The sequence below is a fragment of the Lineus longissimus genome, chromosome 1, assembly GCF_910592395.1.
Source record: "Lineus longissimus chromosome 1, tnLinLong1.2, whole genome shotgun sequence".
Lineage (NCBI taxonomy): Eukaryota > Metazoa > Nemertea > Pilidiophora > Heteronemertea > Lineidae > Lineus > Lineus longissimus.
The window spans coordinates 20,883,984-20,896,170 of NC_088308.1; the positions used below are offsets into that span (position 1 = coordinate 20,883,984).

At 41.0% G+C, this 12,187-nt stretch overlaps 2 protein-coding genes across 3 annotated transcripts; both read left to right on the top strand.

Moving 5' to 3' along the window:
• The first annotated feature begins 118 nt into the window (after positions 1-118).
• On the top strand, positions 119-6,103 carry LOC135491584 (UPF0561 protein C2orf68 homolog). 2 transcript variants are annotated; one of them, XR_010447851.1, is made up of 5 exons: positions 119-202; positions 435-631; positions 944-1,044; positions 1,331-2,866; positions 3,465-6,103. XR_010447851.1 is itself a non-coding variant. In XM_064777561.1 (4 exons), exons 1-4 carry the CDS (start codon positions 126-128, stop codon positions 1,463-1,465), a joined length of 510 nt encoding a protein of 169 aa, XP_064633631.1. In that variant the 5' UTR covers positions 119-125; the 3' UTR covers positions 1,466-3,456. The 2 variants fall into 2 exon arrangements, 1 of the variants encoding a protein (XP_064633631.1); XM_064777561.1 differs by lacking the exon at positions 3,465-6,103 and having other exon boundaries at positions 1,331-3,456.
• Positions 6,104-6,536: 433 nt separating this feature from the next.
• Positions 6,537-11,676, top strand: LOC135491612 (ubiquitin carboxyl-terminal hydrolase 39-like). Its single transcript, XM_064777586.1, has 13 exons — positions 6,537-6,629; positions 6,836-6,896; positions 7,143-7,374; positions 7,692-7,788; positions 8,075-8,130; positions 8,424-8,649; positions 8,797-8,942; positions 9,509-9,554; positions 9,813-10,036; positions 10,222-10,283; positions 10,545-10,686; positions 10,860-10,946; positions 11,074-11,676. Exons 1-13 carry the CDS (start codon positions 6,545-6,547, stop codon positions 11,155-11,157), a joined length of 1,548 nt encoding a protein of 515 aa, XP_064633656.1. The 5' UTR covers positions 6,537-6,544; the 3' UTR covers positions 11,158-11,676.
• The last annotated feature ends 511 nt before the right edge of the window (positions 11,677-12,187 follow it).

Below are 12,187 nucleotides of genomic sequence, written 5' to 3' on the forward strand. Positions count from 1 at the left end.
CTTTCATTATTGGCTTTAGCTTATGGAAGGGAGATGACATATCTTCAACAATCAGTGCCACCTGTCGGATAGTATGTGAGAACGTGCACACAAACTGATGACGTTTTTAGATCAACATTGCAAAAATGGCATCAGGAGCAAAGATGAAAATTGATATGAAACATGGTTTTATGAAATCTATAATAAAGAATCAAGTGGATAGGTATTCTACCGTTTCCTCAGTTAATGGGGCATCCTCACAAACCAGTGCCAATCATCGATTGTGCGGGATTTTGGAGAAATGTCCCCGGAAGTGCCCCCCCCGCTGTGCAGTGTGTATACATACATAAAACATGTAATGTATACATGCAACTGCAGCAGTACAGTTGATCAGCTTATGCAACAGTATGCTATATGTCACTTCAAGAAAATAATGCCCCGTGTCTCTCTTTCAGGGATAACTATGATAAAGAAGTCAAACAAAAATCTGTACAACCTGATGAACGGCCAAAGGCAAAGCACTATGGTCACCACCATCAGAACAGACAGAAACGACCAGAAAGACCAACTTACATACCTCCAAGTCGCTTGAAGAATAACCAAGATGATGAAGAAGTAGTGGAACATAGGCCTAGCCTTGAAAATGGTCAAAGTAAGTCGAGATGATTAATGAATCTTATTGTAATCACAAGGGAGGTTACCATTGTGTGTCACAACAGGGCAAATCACATCACTTAAACATGGGGGGGGGGGGGGCTAGTAGCAATGGAAGTAGTTTGGTACATTTTCACAGCCCAAAAAATGCACTTATATTTAGAGTATTGGAATGGGGGATAAAGACCATTGGGGTCAAATGAACATTACTTGGGTTGTTATGTATTCCTCAAAATCAGGTGTGCCATATATTGCATACACATCCTCTGTCATCAGCCCCTACTAAAGGACTACATTTTCTTATTTACAGGTCATCCGCCAGCGAGAGAGGAACATGAAGAAAGGACAGAGTTATTCAAATTAGAATACGAGGATCAGAGCGGGGAAATATTTGATCTAGTCATACATCAGGTAAGAACCAAGGTCGCTCTTTAGAAAAGTTATACTATAACTTAGTCAGTATTCTTGCTGTTACTATCTGAAGTTTATTGCTGTTCATGAACTCATCCAAATGTATGTCTTTTTGTGACTGGCCATAAATTGACAACAGTCATGGAACTCTCTGACACAATTTGTCTCCTTTGTACTCAGATTAAAGCATTGTCCTTTTTCACCTTTCAGTTGTCCTCAGTGAGCAACTCTGCTAAAGTCCTGCATGCATCCTCTAGATTGATTTCAATCTCCATTGTATTTGCAGGAAGACGACCCTCTCCTGCTTGCCAGGCGATTTGGCCGACAGCGAGGTTTATCTCCTCCACTGATCAAGGCATTAGGCAAACGACTCCAACAGGAGATAGACTTGAGACTTTCACAAAGTGATAATAATTCTTGATGATGGAACAAATTTATTAAGTTTTACATATGTTTAAGGATTTGCAATGGATCATCAGCATGTGGTGAAGTTTTTAGCCATTGATGTCACAATCATCAACTGAGAATGCATGGTTTATCAATTAGAAAAGGTGAAGCCTACACTGGCGAATAGTCTCACAAGAATATTGCAATTACAGTCAGAACACCAAGGTGGCAACGCATGTTGATAGTTGACTCGGCTGAAAGCTTGTGATTAGGACCATGGTTCTACTCTTCCCTTTGAATAGTGTGTTGGTCATTTTACAATGTCTTGTGCCACATTCTAGTTATTGCACAGTCGACTTCGGATGAAGGTTGAGAAGAACGTTTTGTTTTTAAAACTATGCAACGAATACATGTCATATCATTTTGTTTTGAGAAATATTTTAATGTATGCAATAGTTTATTTGTTGAGTATAGGCTTTGTCAACATGCTTAGATAGTTATGTCGAAGTCACATAGTTTTATCAAACGGTGTGGTTGCTTTGTATTGTGTCACAAGTCTGCTTTTTGTCTTGATATTGTATAAATGGTAAATAGCATAGATGTGCACACTGATGGGAATTTTTTACTCCACATTCATAGGCCAGGAATGTGATTGCAATTATATAGAAATAATAGCAATAGATTTTCACAATTTAAGGCAATTTACTGTGTATTTTGGGCCAGTGTACAGCACAATGAGTTTTTTGCCTGCTAAGTATGCGGCCTTAAAACTGTCTCTGTAAGAGCCAGAGGTCATCTGTCAGAAAATGGTTTCGAAGAAGAAATCAACTTCCCTTCAGTTCGAATTGTAGAACTTTATTTCATGTTTATTTATAAATTGTTTTGTTTTTAGCTCAGCTGAAAAGCTGAGCTATTCATATGAGTAAATGGTAGAATGAGTGTCCGTCTGTCTGTCTGTCTGTCTGTCTGTCTGTCTGTCTGTCTGTCTGTCTGTCTGTCCGTTAAACAGGCACGTTTCAAAACTATGGCGGATAGGCGATAGATTTTCCCTCTGAGGCGTTGAGACCCTTCAGGACTCCTGAATAGACCAAATGTGGGTCCGGCAGGATGAGCGGTTTGGCCACTAGGTGGCACCGAGCGAAATTTTCCAAAAACTTTTCCAGCAGCTGATTTCTCAGTTGGGGATCATGAATCAAATCTAATTTTATAGAGCAAAGCTTTCTCTTTCATTATCAATAGGCGTAGTTCATGAATTTCTCACCAGGTGGTGTTACTGGCGCAATTTAGTGAGCACCCTCCAAGAAGAGCATTTTAAATTTCGCGCGAGTTATCCCACGTCCAATCACACGTGCAGCGAACGTCACGTCTCGAGTCTGCGCAGTTCAGACGTAAGGAGACCATGCTATGGAATAGATCGCGTTCTGTCAATTCAGAGGTAAGTTCTCATTAAATTCACAATTTCATAGGCGATAATATTTGGCTGCTTGTGTTATTGCATGTTGATGACATTAGGGAAGGCTTGGATTGTTTAATTGGATGTGATTAATTTGAAATAGTTCGTCGACGATCGTTGAAAAACGATCTGCGAAATGCAGCTTGGTTGGTCTGAGAAACGATGTCAAAGTCCGGCTTTAAATCATGGATTTCTCAACAAATAACTCTTGTCACATAGCAGAACTAATGTGAATAAACAAGACAATAATAAACATCGTTCTGATATCATCGGGTAAGGTTGCCAATGTACATAAACAGTGTAATTGAGGATCGACTCCAGCGATTTGAAATGTCAACAAACAATAAATGCGATAGCTGATACACACTGACACTTGCACACTGTACATAGCACAATGCTTCAAACGGGGCCGATTCATCACTCTTATCACAATGTATTCCCAATCATATCAATGAACTTCCTTGATCATTCGGCCCTAGCGCCTTATCAGTTGTTGTTGGCCTTGTATTTTGATATAAAACTTGGCTAGCTTACCTATTCTATGAAAATTAAAATGTTATCTCCTCATCATGTTTTGCAGGACAGGAATGATCTGCAGCTGCATTTGAACATATTTGGTGACCACATCTCAAAGATGACCAAGAGAGAGGATCGAGCTATGACTTTGCACATCCCATCGACTTCGGTGTTCACCAGTGCAATCATCAGAAGAGCCAGGCAATTCTAGTATTCAAGTATTTCATTCTGTAATACTTACCTCAAAATTTACTAAATAAAGAAAACCACATGTGGCAGTTGGTTAAAAAAATCAAGTCTATCTGTTTAAAGTTTTTACTTGCTATCATTATTATCAACATTTCAATGGTGGCATTCTGCTAAGGTTTGTTAAGAGTTTCACTTGACTTAAGCAGGGTGTACACTAGTAAAATATTAGCAACATTTTACCAACATTTTACCAACATTTTACCAACATTTTACCAACATTTTTACAACAATTTTGCAACAAGCCCTTCAAGGCCCTGTGTTCACTAGCAACAAATTAGCAACATTTTTACAACATGTTGGTAAATTGTTGCAAACTTTTTAGTGGGAACAAAGGGAAATAGGTATTTTGGAGGGAAAATGGATGATTCCAAGGAGAGAAGATGTGTTTTGAGTGCTTCTGCAGCAATTTTAGCTGTCATTGTTGAGAGACGGAAGAGGCGGCGAAATAACCAAAGAGAATATGGACCAGGCCCTGGATCAAAATGAGGGTGGATGATGGGGCATACCACTGCCTGTTAAGGCCGCGTATCCATAGGGTATGCCCTTGTGTAGTGTGGCGTTATGGCGTAACAGCCTTGTGACCTGGCACTATAGCTGCGCTTACACCACGATATATTGGTGGACCAATTGCACTTGCACCACCACATTGCCGCGACAAATTGGTTCGGCAATCCATTGCCGATACAAATTGCCGAGCGAATTTGTCCCACCAAGCTTGATGGTCCAAATCGCCCGGCTTGTTAAAAGCTCGGCTTTGTCGTGGTGTACGCGCAAATGGATCGGCAATTAGCTAGTTAGATGGTTCGGCTCCAGGCGGCGCTTTCAAAATGGCGCTTTCTGCCAAGGCTTTCTGCGTTCTGCTTATTGTTTGCGCGCCATCTGTAGCCGGATTTTATAACTAGCTGCAGCGCTGGTGTAAGCGCTTGGTGGATTTTCGATGGTGCGGCATTGGTTCCCGAACCAAGATTGGTGGTCCATTTTCAGGTGGTGTAAGTGCGGCTTATGCCCTGCGTCTCCATTGGATATTCCTTTTTGGTCATGTAGGCCTTTGTAGTCCTCATTTCGCAGCAGTCAATCGCGTTTATCCGCACGCTGTCATTATTTCAGAAGACAATTTCTTATGAATATTGAAAATGAAAATACAAGTAACTTGTATTTTCACTTGCAACATCAAATTGACATGTACATGTATATAAAACCTGACTTTTAAGCAACAAATTACAGGTTCGTGCTTGTTATGATAATCATCAGTTTCGGGGTCCCAGAGTAGTTCCCGTTGATGAACCTCTTGAATTAATTTCGCCTCAGACATTGCTTCCGTGTTGTTCCCTCGCAAAAGAATGGACATGTTCAATCCCAATATGGGCCTATATTCCCAATCCACAGTGCATATATGCCCGCAATGTGACACGGCATAACCTATGGGAACGATCAATAACACCAACGAAGGTTCATTGTCCGTGTGGCGCGCCAGGCGGTAAAAAGGGAATGTTGTGCAGGGCACGGAACAGCCTATGGATACGCAGCCGAAAGGAGTTGCGGCTGACTGACAAGCCGTCATACAAAAACTTCTAGAAAAGGTTTCATCACCCTACGAAGCAAGACACTCACTTGAGAGTTGCTATACCTGCTTCTTGTTCAAGTCACATGAACTCCGGTAGATCACATGACACAAATCCTATTTCTGATTGGCTGAAGAGTTTGCAACATTTTTACAACATGCAACAAAGAATTGCATTGCATTTAATTTGCAACAATTTTACAACATGTTGTAAGACGCGTTTTGCTCTGTACACACTACGCAACATTTTTGCAACATTTGTTGCAACTGGAAATGTAAAAATGTTGCTAATATTTTACTAGTGTACACAGGCCTTTAGGCAATAATGTTACCCTTTTAGTTAGGGAAACTGGTGCCTTCTGCATTAGGTGGACCCCACTTACTCATCTGTCAGACCGGCCTCACACCTCGGCAGTAGAGTTTAAGGTCCAGTCTGCGAGATTTACCCATTTCTACCCAGCCAAAAGCGGGTGATTGGGCTAGTCTCTCCATGTGATTCAATTTGCATGGATTCTTGTGTCCCGGTGCTGAAAGGATCCCTCCACAAGGGCAGACTACATCCGGTGGCACTGAAGTATGGAAGAAAGACAGAAGACGACCAATTTGCGAAAAGGATCATCATCATCATCATCATGGTAACAGCTGAGGATGAATCATGTTGCTGTGTGTAGAATTGATGGTCCAATATAGGTTAGGTTATCTGTTTGCGCACACATTGCAAGGGTGGAGCTTGCTTGAAGTAGATTGCGCCAGTCTACCGCAATTCACTGTTACACATCCAGAAGCTATTATCCTTAGGCTTTGAGTCCTTAGTTTAGTAGAGTTTGACGAGTAATGTAATATATACGAACAACGCAGCAACAACTCAGCTGAGCGCCAGGCCCTTGGGCCTCTTGTTTGTATGAAGACGTTGCTTGGCAGGTCATGTCAAATTTCATGTTTTGTTTAAATAAGACTCAAACAAAAGTTGATGCTTCTTGTTTTTTTTTCCTGTCCCAAGCTCGGCCTTTGCTTTTATAGAAGGTCTCATGAAAACCTCATGGGGAGTTGGAGGGGCACAGGGGATGAGCGAAGCACGTATGTCTTTGTATACAATAATAATATACTGAGAGACAATGTTCACAGTGGATGTCTTGGCTCGTGGCAGTGAGGTGAACTTTGAAGGCTTTTCAGCTAGAGTTGTCATCCTTGGGGAAACTCTAAGCTATCAATAGCTGCTGTGACTGCTGGTAACTGTTGTTCTAGCCCTGAAGTCGTCTTCCACGGTGTCTTCGTTCGTATCTGTGGCTCGCTTGGAAATAATGAAAAGTTTATTTTCTACAACGACAACCAACATGGCGGCGAATGCGACGAAACGGAAATTAGATGAAAATGATTTGGATGATGAGGAGTCCCCAGTCACAAAATTTGCGACACTTGGTGAGAATAAGATAGCTGATTGAAGATACTACGTTCATGTTGTGTATATCTCCATGCTTAATGGATTGTACACATTTTATAGTGGTTCTGAAAATGGGACCCAAAATCTAAAGGAAAATGTACACACTGCCCTGTACATTTTCATGTGCTTACTGCTCGCATGCTAATACGTGCATGTTGAATCACTACCCTCTTTATCCTTCCAGCTTCAAATTCTAAAGAGGACAAACGGAGTAGACACTGTCCCTACCTTGACACAATAAACAGGTAAACTTATGAGTATGATCCTTGAAATCTTAAACAGAAGTGAGGACAACAGAATTTTGCTATGATAGTGATACTGATAGATAAGAAAAGGAACTGCAAATTTCATAACTAGGAGTGTTTGTAGCAAATTGCAAAGCCTTGGGTCATTGGGGGAGAGGGAATTTTCCCTGTCATTACTCGTGTATCGTTCGCTTTTCCATGAAAGAACTTCCATTATGGCATCATATTCTCCTTTAAATATTACAGATCGATTTTGGACTTCGATTTTGAGAAGCTATGTTCCGTTTCTCTGTCACACTTGAACGTCTATGCCTGCCTTGTTTGTGGTAAATATTTCCAAGGACGAGGATTCAAGTCTCACGCTTACACTCACAGTGTTCTAGACGGCCACCATGTATTCTTGAACCTGGAGACGCATCGGTTTTACTGCCTGCCTGACAACTATGAAGTCATAGATTCATCCTTGGCTGATATCACTGTAAGTATTTTAAAAGAGCAATCAGTGACATTTGGTTAGAGTGTCCGGCTCAATAGACCAGGTTGTTCTAGGTTCAACGAGCAGGAGCATCACCACAGTAGTCAGTTTAACCTACCGGTATGTCCCTTTAGGAAAAACACTTGACCCCAGGTGTAGTACCTACCTTGACTACCTGTGTAGTGTACTTGGACGAAAATTAAAGACAACTTGTTGGGGATTTCTACTCGCAGTCAATTCCAACATTGGGTAATCTTAATCTGGACTGTTCTATGGCACTAGAATATATTGTCAACAATTCTTGATCTGTTTTTTTCCAGTATGTGCTGAACCCCACATTTACTCAGGATGACATTAAAGTGTTGGACTTCAGTTCCAAGATGTCCAGGGCTTATGATAGTACCACATACTTACCGGGTAAGTATTGATCCATTCATCACTGAAATTTCACGAACAATGACTAATATATGAAGCCAAAGTCATTCATAATTACTACTAGTAGTCCTTTAAAAATTGCCGAGACAGTATTACATCACTGGTGTTGAAACAAGATCCAGTCATTCAGGAAGAAGAAATATTGCAAAGCATGATACATGTATTAGCTGGTACAAGTAGTTTTCCAGGGGTTCGATGTGACTTGTTTAGTTTGTTCCTTGTGGACCAGTTGGGTGGTTGCAACTCATTGTCTGTTATTTTCTGGCAGGTATTGTGGGGCTGAACAACATCAAGGCTAATGACTACTGCAATGTCATTTTACAAGTAAGTTATATTGTTAAACATATTGTCAATTGTGCTGGGCTCATTTCTATTTCATGTTAATCCCTTTGCTTCTAAAATTATCTGAGCGTTTCTTCTATTGGAGCCATATTGACGACCAGGAACAGCGCACACAATCCAAACATTCAGACATGTAATCTGTTATTCTGTTGTCAGATATCAGAACATCCCGTGGCAAAGTGGTTAATCTACATCTCTTCAGCATTAGAATTTAACATCAGTCAGCTCCCTCCCTCTAATGCACCGATATGCAAAATGTTCACTGCTTTTGCCAGGCTTTATCGCATGTAACACCACTACGTGACTACTTCTTGCGGGAGGAGAACTACAAGTCCATCAAACGGCCACCAGGTGACCAAGCAGTCATATTAGTGCAGCGATTTGGTGAACTGATCCGTAAACTGTGGAATCCGCGTAACTTCAAGGCTCACGTTAGTCCCCATGAGATGTTGCAGGCCATCGTACTGTGCAGCAAGAAGAGGTTTCAGATTACCAATCAGGGTAAGTTTTTGCTATTTACTGTAAACCCAGAAAAAGTCATCAGATTTTTGTGAAAAAGAGCTGAGAGCGTAACTTTATCATGCTTCAAACTTCAATTTTAATCCACTTTGTGAATAGTCGTGCCTTTAAATTATCCTTATTTTACAGGTGACCCCATCGATGTCATGTCCTGGTTCCTAAATGCACTGCACTTAGCCATGAACGGTACGAAGAAGAGAACCAGCAGCATTATCAGTAAATGTTTCCGAGGTTCCATGCGCATTTATTCAAGAAAAATGCCAGGGATTGATGTGGTAGGTCTGTCATTTGATCCTTTGTCTGCTTGTCCTTTAACACCTTCAGCGCCGAACCACGTAGATCTACGTGGCCCAAATCCCCCCTCCCTTTGTGCTGGTTATCGCCATCTTCAGGGCAAGGTAAAAACTGAAAAGACGAGGTCTTTCCAGTTCCTACAGTACCTTCTTTTCAGTTTTTACCTTGCCCTGAAGATGGCGTAGTTCTTTCATGAAGTCCATGAGACTCCGATAACCAGGTCAAAGAGCGGGGATTTGGGCCACGTAGATCTACGTGGTTCGGCGCTGAAGGTGTTGACAGTGTCTCTTGAAATTCTGAGAGATATGAACGATATGTAAAATGTCTCTGACAAAGACTTGAAATGCAACATTTACTAGACTTCTGAATGATTAAGAACAATTGAGACTTGTAAACCATTCATTATCTCAGAATATGTATTTGGCATGACACAGAATAGAAGTTGGTTCTTCATAATGATCTAACTCACTGCTAAAGACAAATTAAAGGAGACATCTGCAATACATGTAACTTATTGTACTTAAAAAACTACGATATTTATTCTTAGAGTGAAGAAGAAAAACAAAAGTTGATGGCAACGGCTGATTACCAAGGTAAGGGAATATCTCAAATTATTTCTTCTAGTAAAGGCTTCGTGGCTAAATACTGGTTCTTTGCTGTTGATGGTTATGACCAAATGGAAAGATATTGCTGACTTCTTGTTTTAATGTAAGGCTTGGTGGCTAAATACTGATTCTTTACTAAGTGACCTTTTGAAAAGTGGCCTCAACCACATCGCACGGGTTGGACAGAAATGTTGCATGAGAATGCCAGTTATTTGAAAATATACCTTATCATGTAATCATTTACAGAACAAGTGCAAGATTGCCCTTTCATGTATCTGACGTGCGACCTCCCTCCACCTCCGCTGTATCCAGACGACACGCAAGAGAACATAATTCCCCAAGTCCCACTTCATCAAGTCTTGTCCAAGTTCAACGGAATCTCAGAGAAGGAGTATAAAACGTACAAGGATTCGACGATGAAGAGGTTCGAGATTACCAGACTGCCGCCTTTTCTCATATTGTTCATGAAAGTAAGTTGTGATGGTTAGAGTCGGATTACTTTTATGGTACCGGGAGGAAATTCTGAGCACCTGAGAGGAAAGCAAGAGAAGAGAATTTGATATGTTGGAAAGAAGATAGATGGAGACACTGATAATAAATTGGAGGCTTCATATTTCATTAAAAAAAATCAGAATGTTTTTGTATTTGTTTTCAGAGATTCACCAAAAACCGGTTCACACTAGAGAAGAATCCGACCATTGTCAACTTCCCTGTCAAGTAAGTATAACGTGATAAAGAGATTAAGATCCTAAAACATTTCACAGAGGTTTGGTTTGGAAAGAAATTCTATTTGAAAAGCCGAATATTTCTCTCTTCCCAAACAACGAATTTCAGTCACAAAATAGCTTTGAGTATTTACCTTGGCTGCCCCTAGATGGCAGTGTGATATCATTATTTTCTGTGCATATTCATTGATAAGCCTATTGGTATAGGCAAGTATGGATTATACTTGGTATAGGATCTTTCTTGTGCTTTCAGAAACGTTGACCTGAGTGAGATACTGTCTCCAGCAGTCAGGGCGCGCTTCCCTAATGCCTCATATGATCTGATATCGAACATCGTCCACGATGGAGAACCAGGATCGGGGAAAGGGACATACAGGGTCCATGCATTGCACAAGGTAGGGAACCAGTAATGTACTGTAGAATCACTCTGGGACACCCTTGGGACTGATAACTGTTGTCCTTTTAAGATATCCAGATTACAGAGGTCAACTCTTGGCGTATGCTACCAAATTGGCCTGTTTCTGAATGTGAGCTATGATCCCTGAACGTGGTATTCATCTTTTTCCAGGGCAGTGGTAAATGGTATGAACTCCAGGATCTACACGTTGTTGACATTCTCCCTCAGATGATCACATTGTCTGAATGCTACATACAGGTAGGTCAGACCCTGGTAATCTTGCTAAAAGATATTTTAAACTGTATTTTGAATTCCAAAAGATTGAATACATTCTGTGTAAACCTTGTTGTCATTTTATTCATAATTTGGTCGTTTCCTGTTGCAGATCTATGAGTTGCAGCAGAACGCAGGAGCAGCTGGGAATCCCTCAGAAGGGAATGGAGCAGCGAAGGATAACGGAGTAAGCTGAAGCAAGGGGAATGCTCGGTGTGTGTGTGATGACTTTTAAATGAGGACTTTCAGACAAAAGACTTCGAAAAAACTCCTAGTAATTTGAGCTGCTGACTGTTTCAGGAGTTGGATTTGAATGTCTGTACCTTTCTACAAAGCCAGTACCTTGTGTAGAAAACTAATCGCAGGCACATACATACTTTTCTGTCATTTGTGACCCGTCACAGCAAAACCAGGCGCATGTCGCACAGAAGATGATCCTAAATGACACCAGGAGATAATGGAAGAAATAGGTGTGCTCGTATTTCACAAAAGGCAGACAATAGAGAAATGAACAAACAGTCCGTCTCAACCTGCCAAGCTCAGAGCGACATGCGCCTGATTTTGCTGTGACGGGTCACATTTATGTTTTTGTCATTAAAATGGCAATTTTTGTTTAACTCATCATCTAGACTGGAGATGGCAGCACTGTTCCAAACGTGGGTTGACCTCGTGAAAGTTATTGTGTTCTTCTGAAGATTAGAGCGTTTTATGTAATAAATACATGAATATCTGTAAATCGCTTTGCTTCACTTTTCTTCTTTCATTCACTGAATTAGTTTGCAGGTGTGTTGATCATGACTGTCACTGCATTATAAAGGACGTGATATACCTGTTGTCCATTTAAACCAAGGACGTGATGTCTGTTGTCCGTTTCTACCAAGGACATTGTGATGCCTGCTGTTTTTTTTCGTCCAAAACAATCAAATTCGATGCATGTCTTCCATCAAAGACCATTTGATTCTGTCCCTTTCCATCATTTTGGCATCGAGGACAGCATTCCATCGGGGACAATATGATGTTCGTTTCCATCAGGGACAACCTGATGATATGCCATCTGTTTCAGAAAGACAACCAGGTGCTGTCCGTTCCCACAGGCACATTATCAAGGACATTCTGAGTCTGTCTGTTGACATCAACGAGGACAGTCAGATACCTGCCATCCAGTTGCACCTAGGACAATAAAAGTCTCGAAGACAATCTGCCTCGTCGAGTGTGGTCACAACCAA

What these genes read in the sequence shown, in the direction of transcription:
- LOC135491584 (XM_064777561.1), top strand. Translation starts at nt 126, where the DNA reads ATGGCATCAGGAGCAAAGATGAAAATTGATATGAAACATGGTTTTATG. An exon ending in ATAAAGAATCAAGTGGATAG is followed by an intron (nt 203 to 434) that starts GTATTCTACCGT and finishes TCTCTCTTTCAG; the next exon opens with GGATAACTATGATAAAGAAG. An exon ending in TTGATCTAGTCATACATCAG is followed by an intron (nt 1,045 to 1,330) that starts GTAAGAACCAAG and finishes TTGTATTTGCAG; the next exon opens with GAAGACGACCCTCTCCTGCT.
- LOC135491612 (XM_064777586.1), top strand. Translation starts at nt 6,545, where the DNA reads ATGGCGGCGAATGCGACGAAACGGAAATTAGATGAAAATGATTTGGAT. An exon ending in CATCCTTGGCTGATATCACT is followed by an intron (nt 7,375 to 7,691) that starts GTAAGTATTTTA and finishes GTTTTTTTCCAG; the next exon opens with TATGTGCTGAACCCCACATT. An exon ending in GTTTCAGATTACCAATCAGG is followed by an intron (nt 8,650 to 8,796) that starts GTAAGTTTTTGC and finishes CTTATTTTACAG; the next exon opens with GTGACCCCATCGATGTCATG.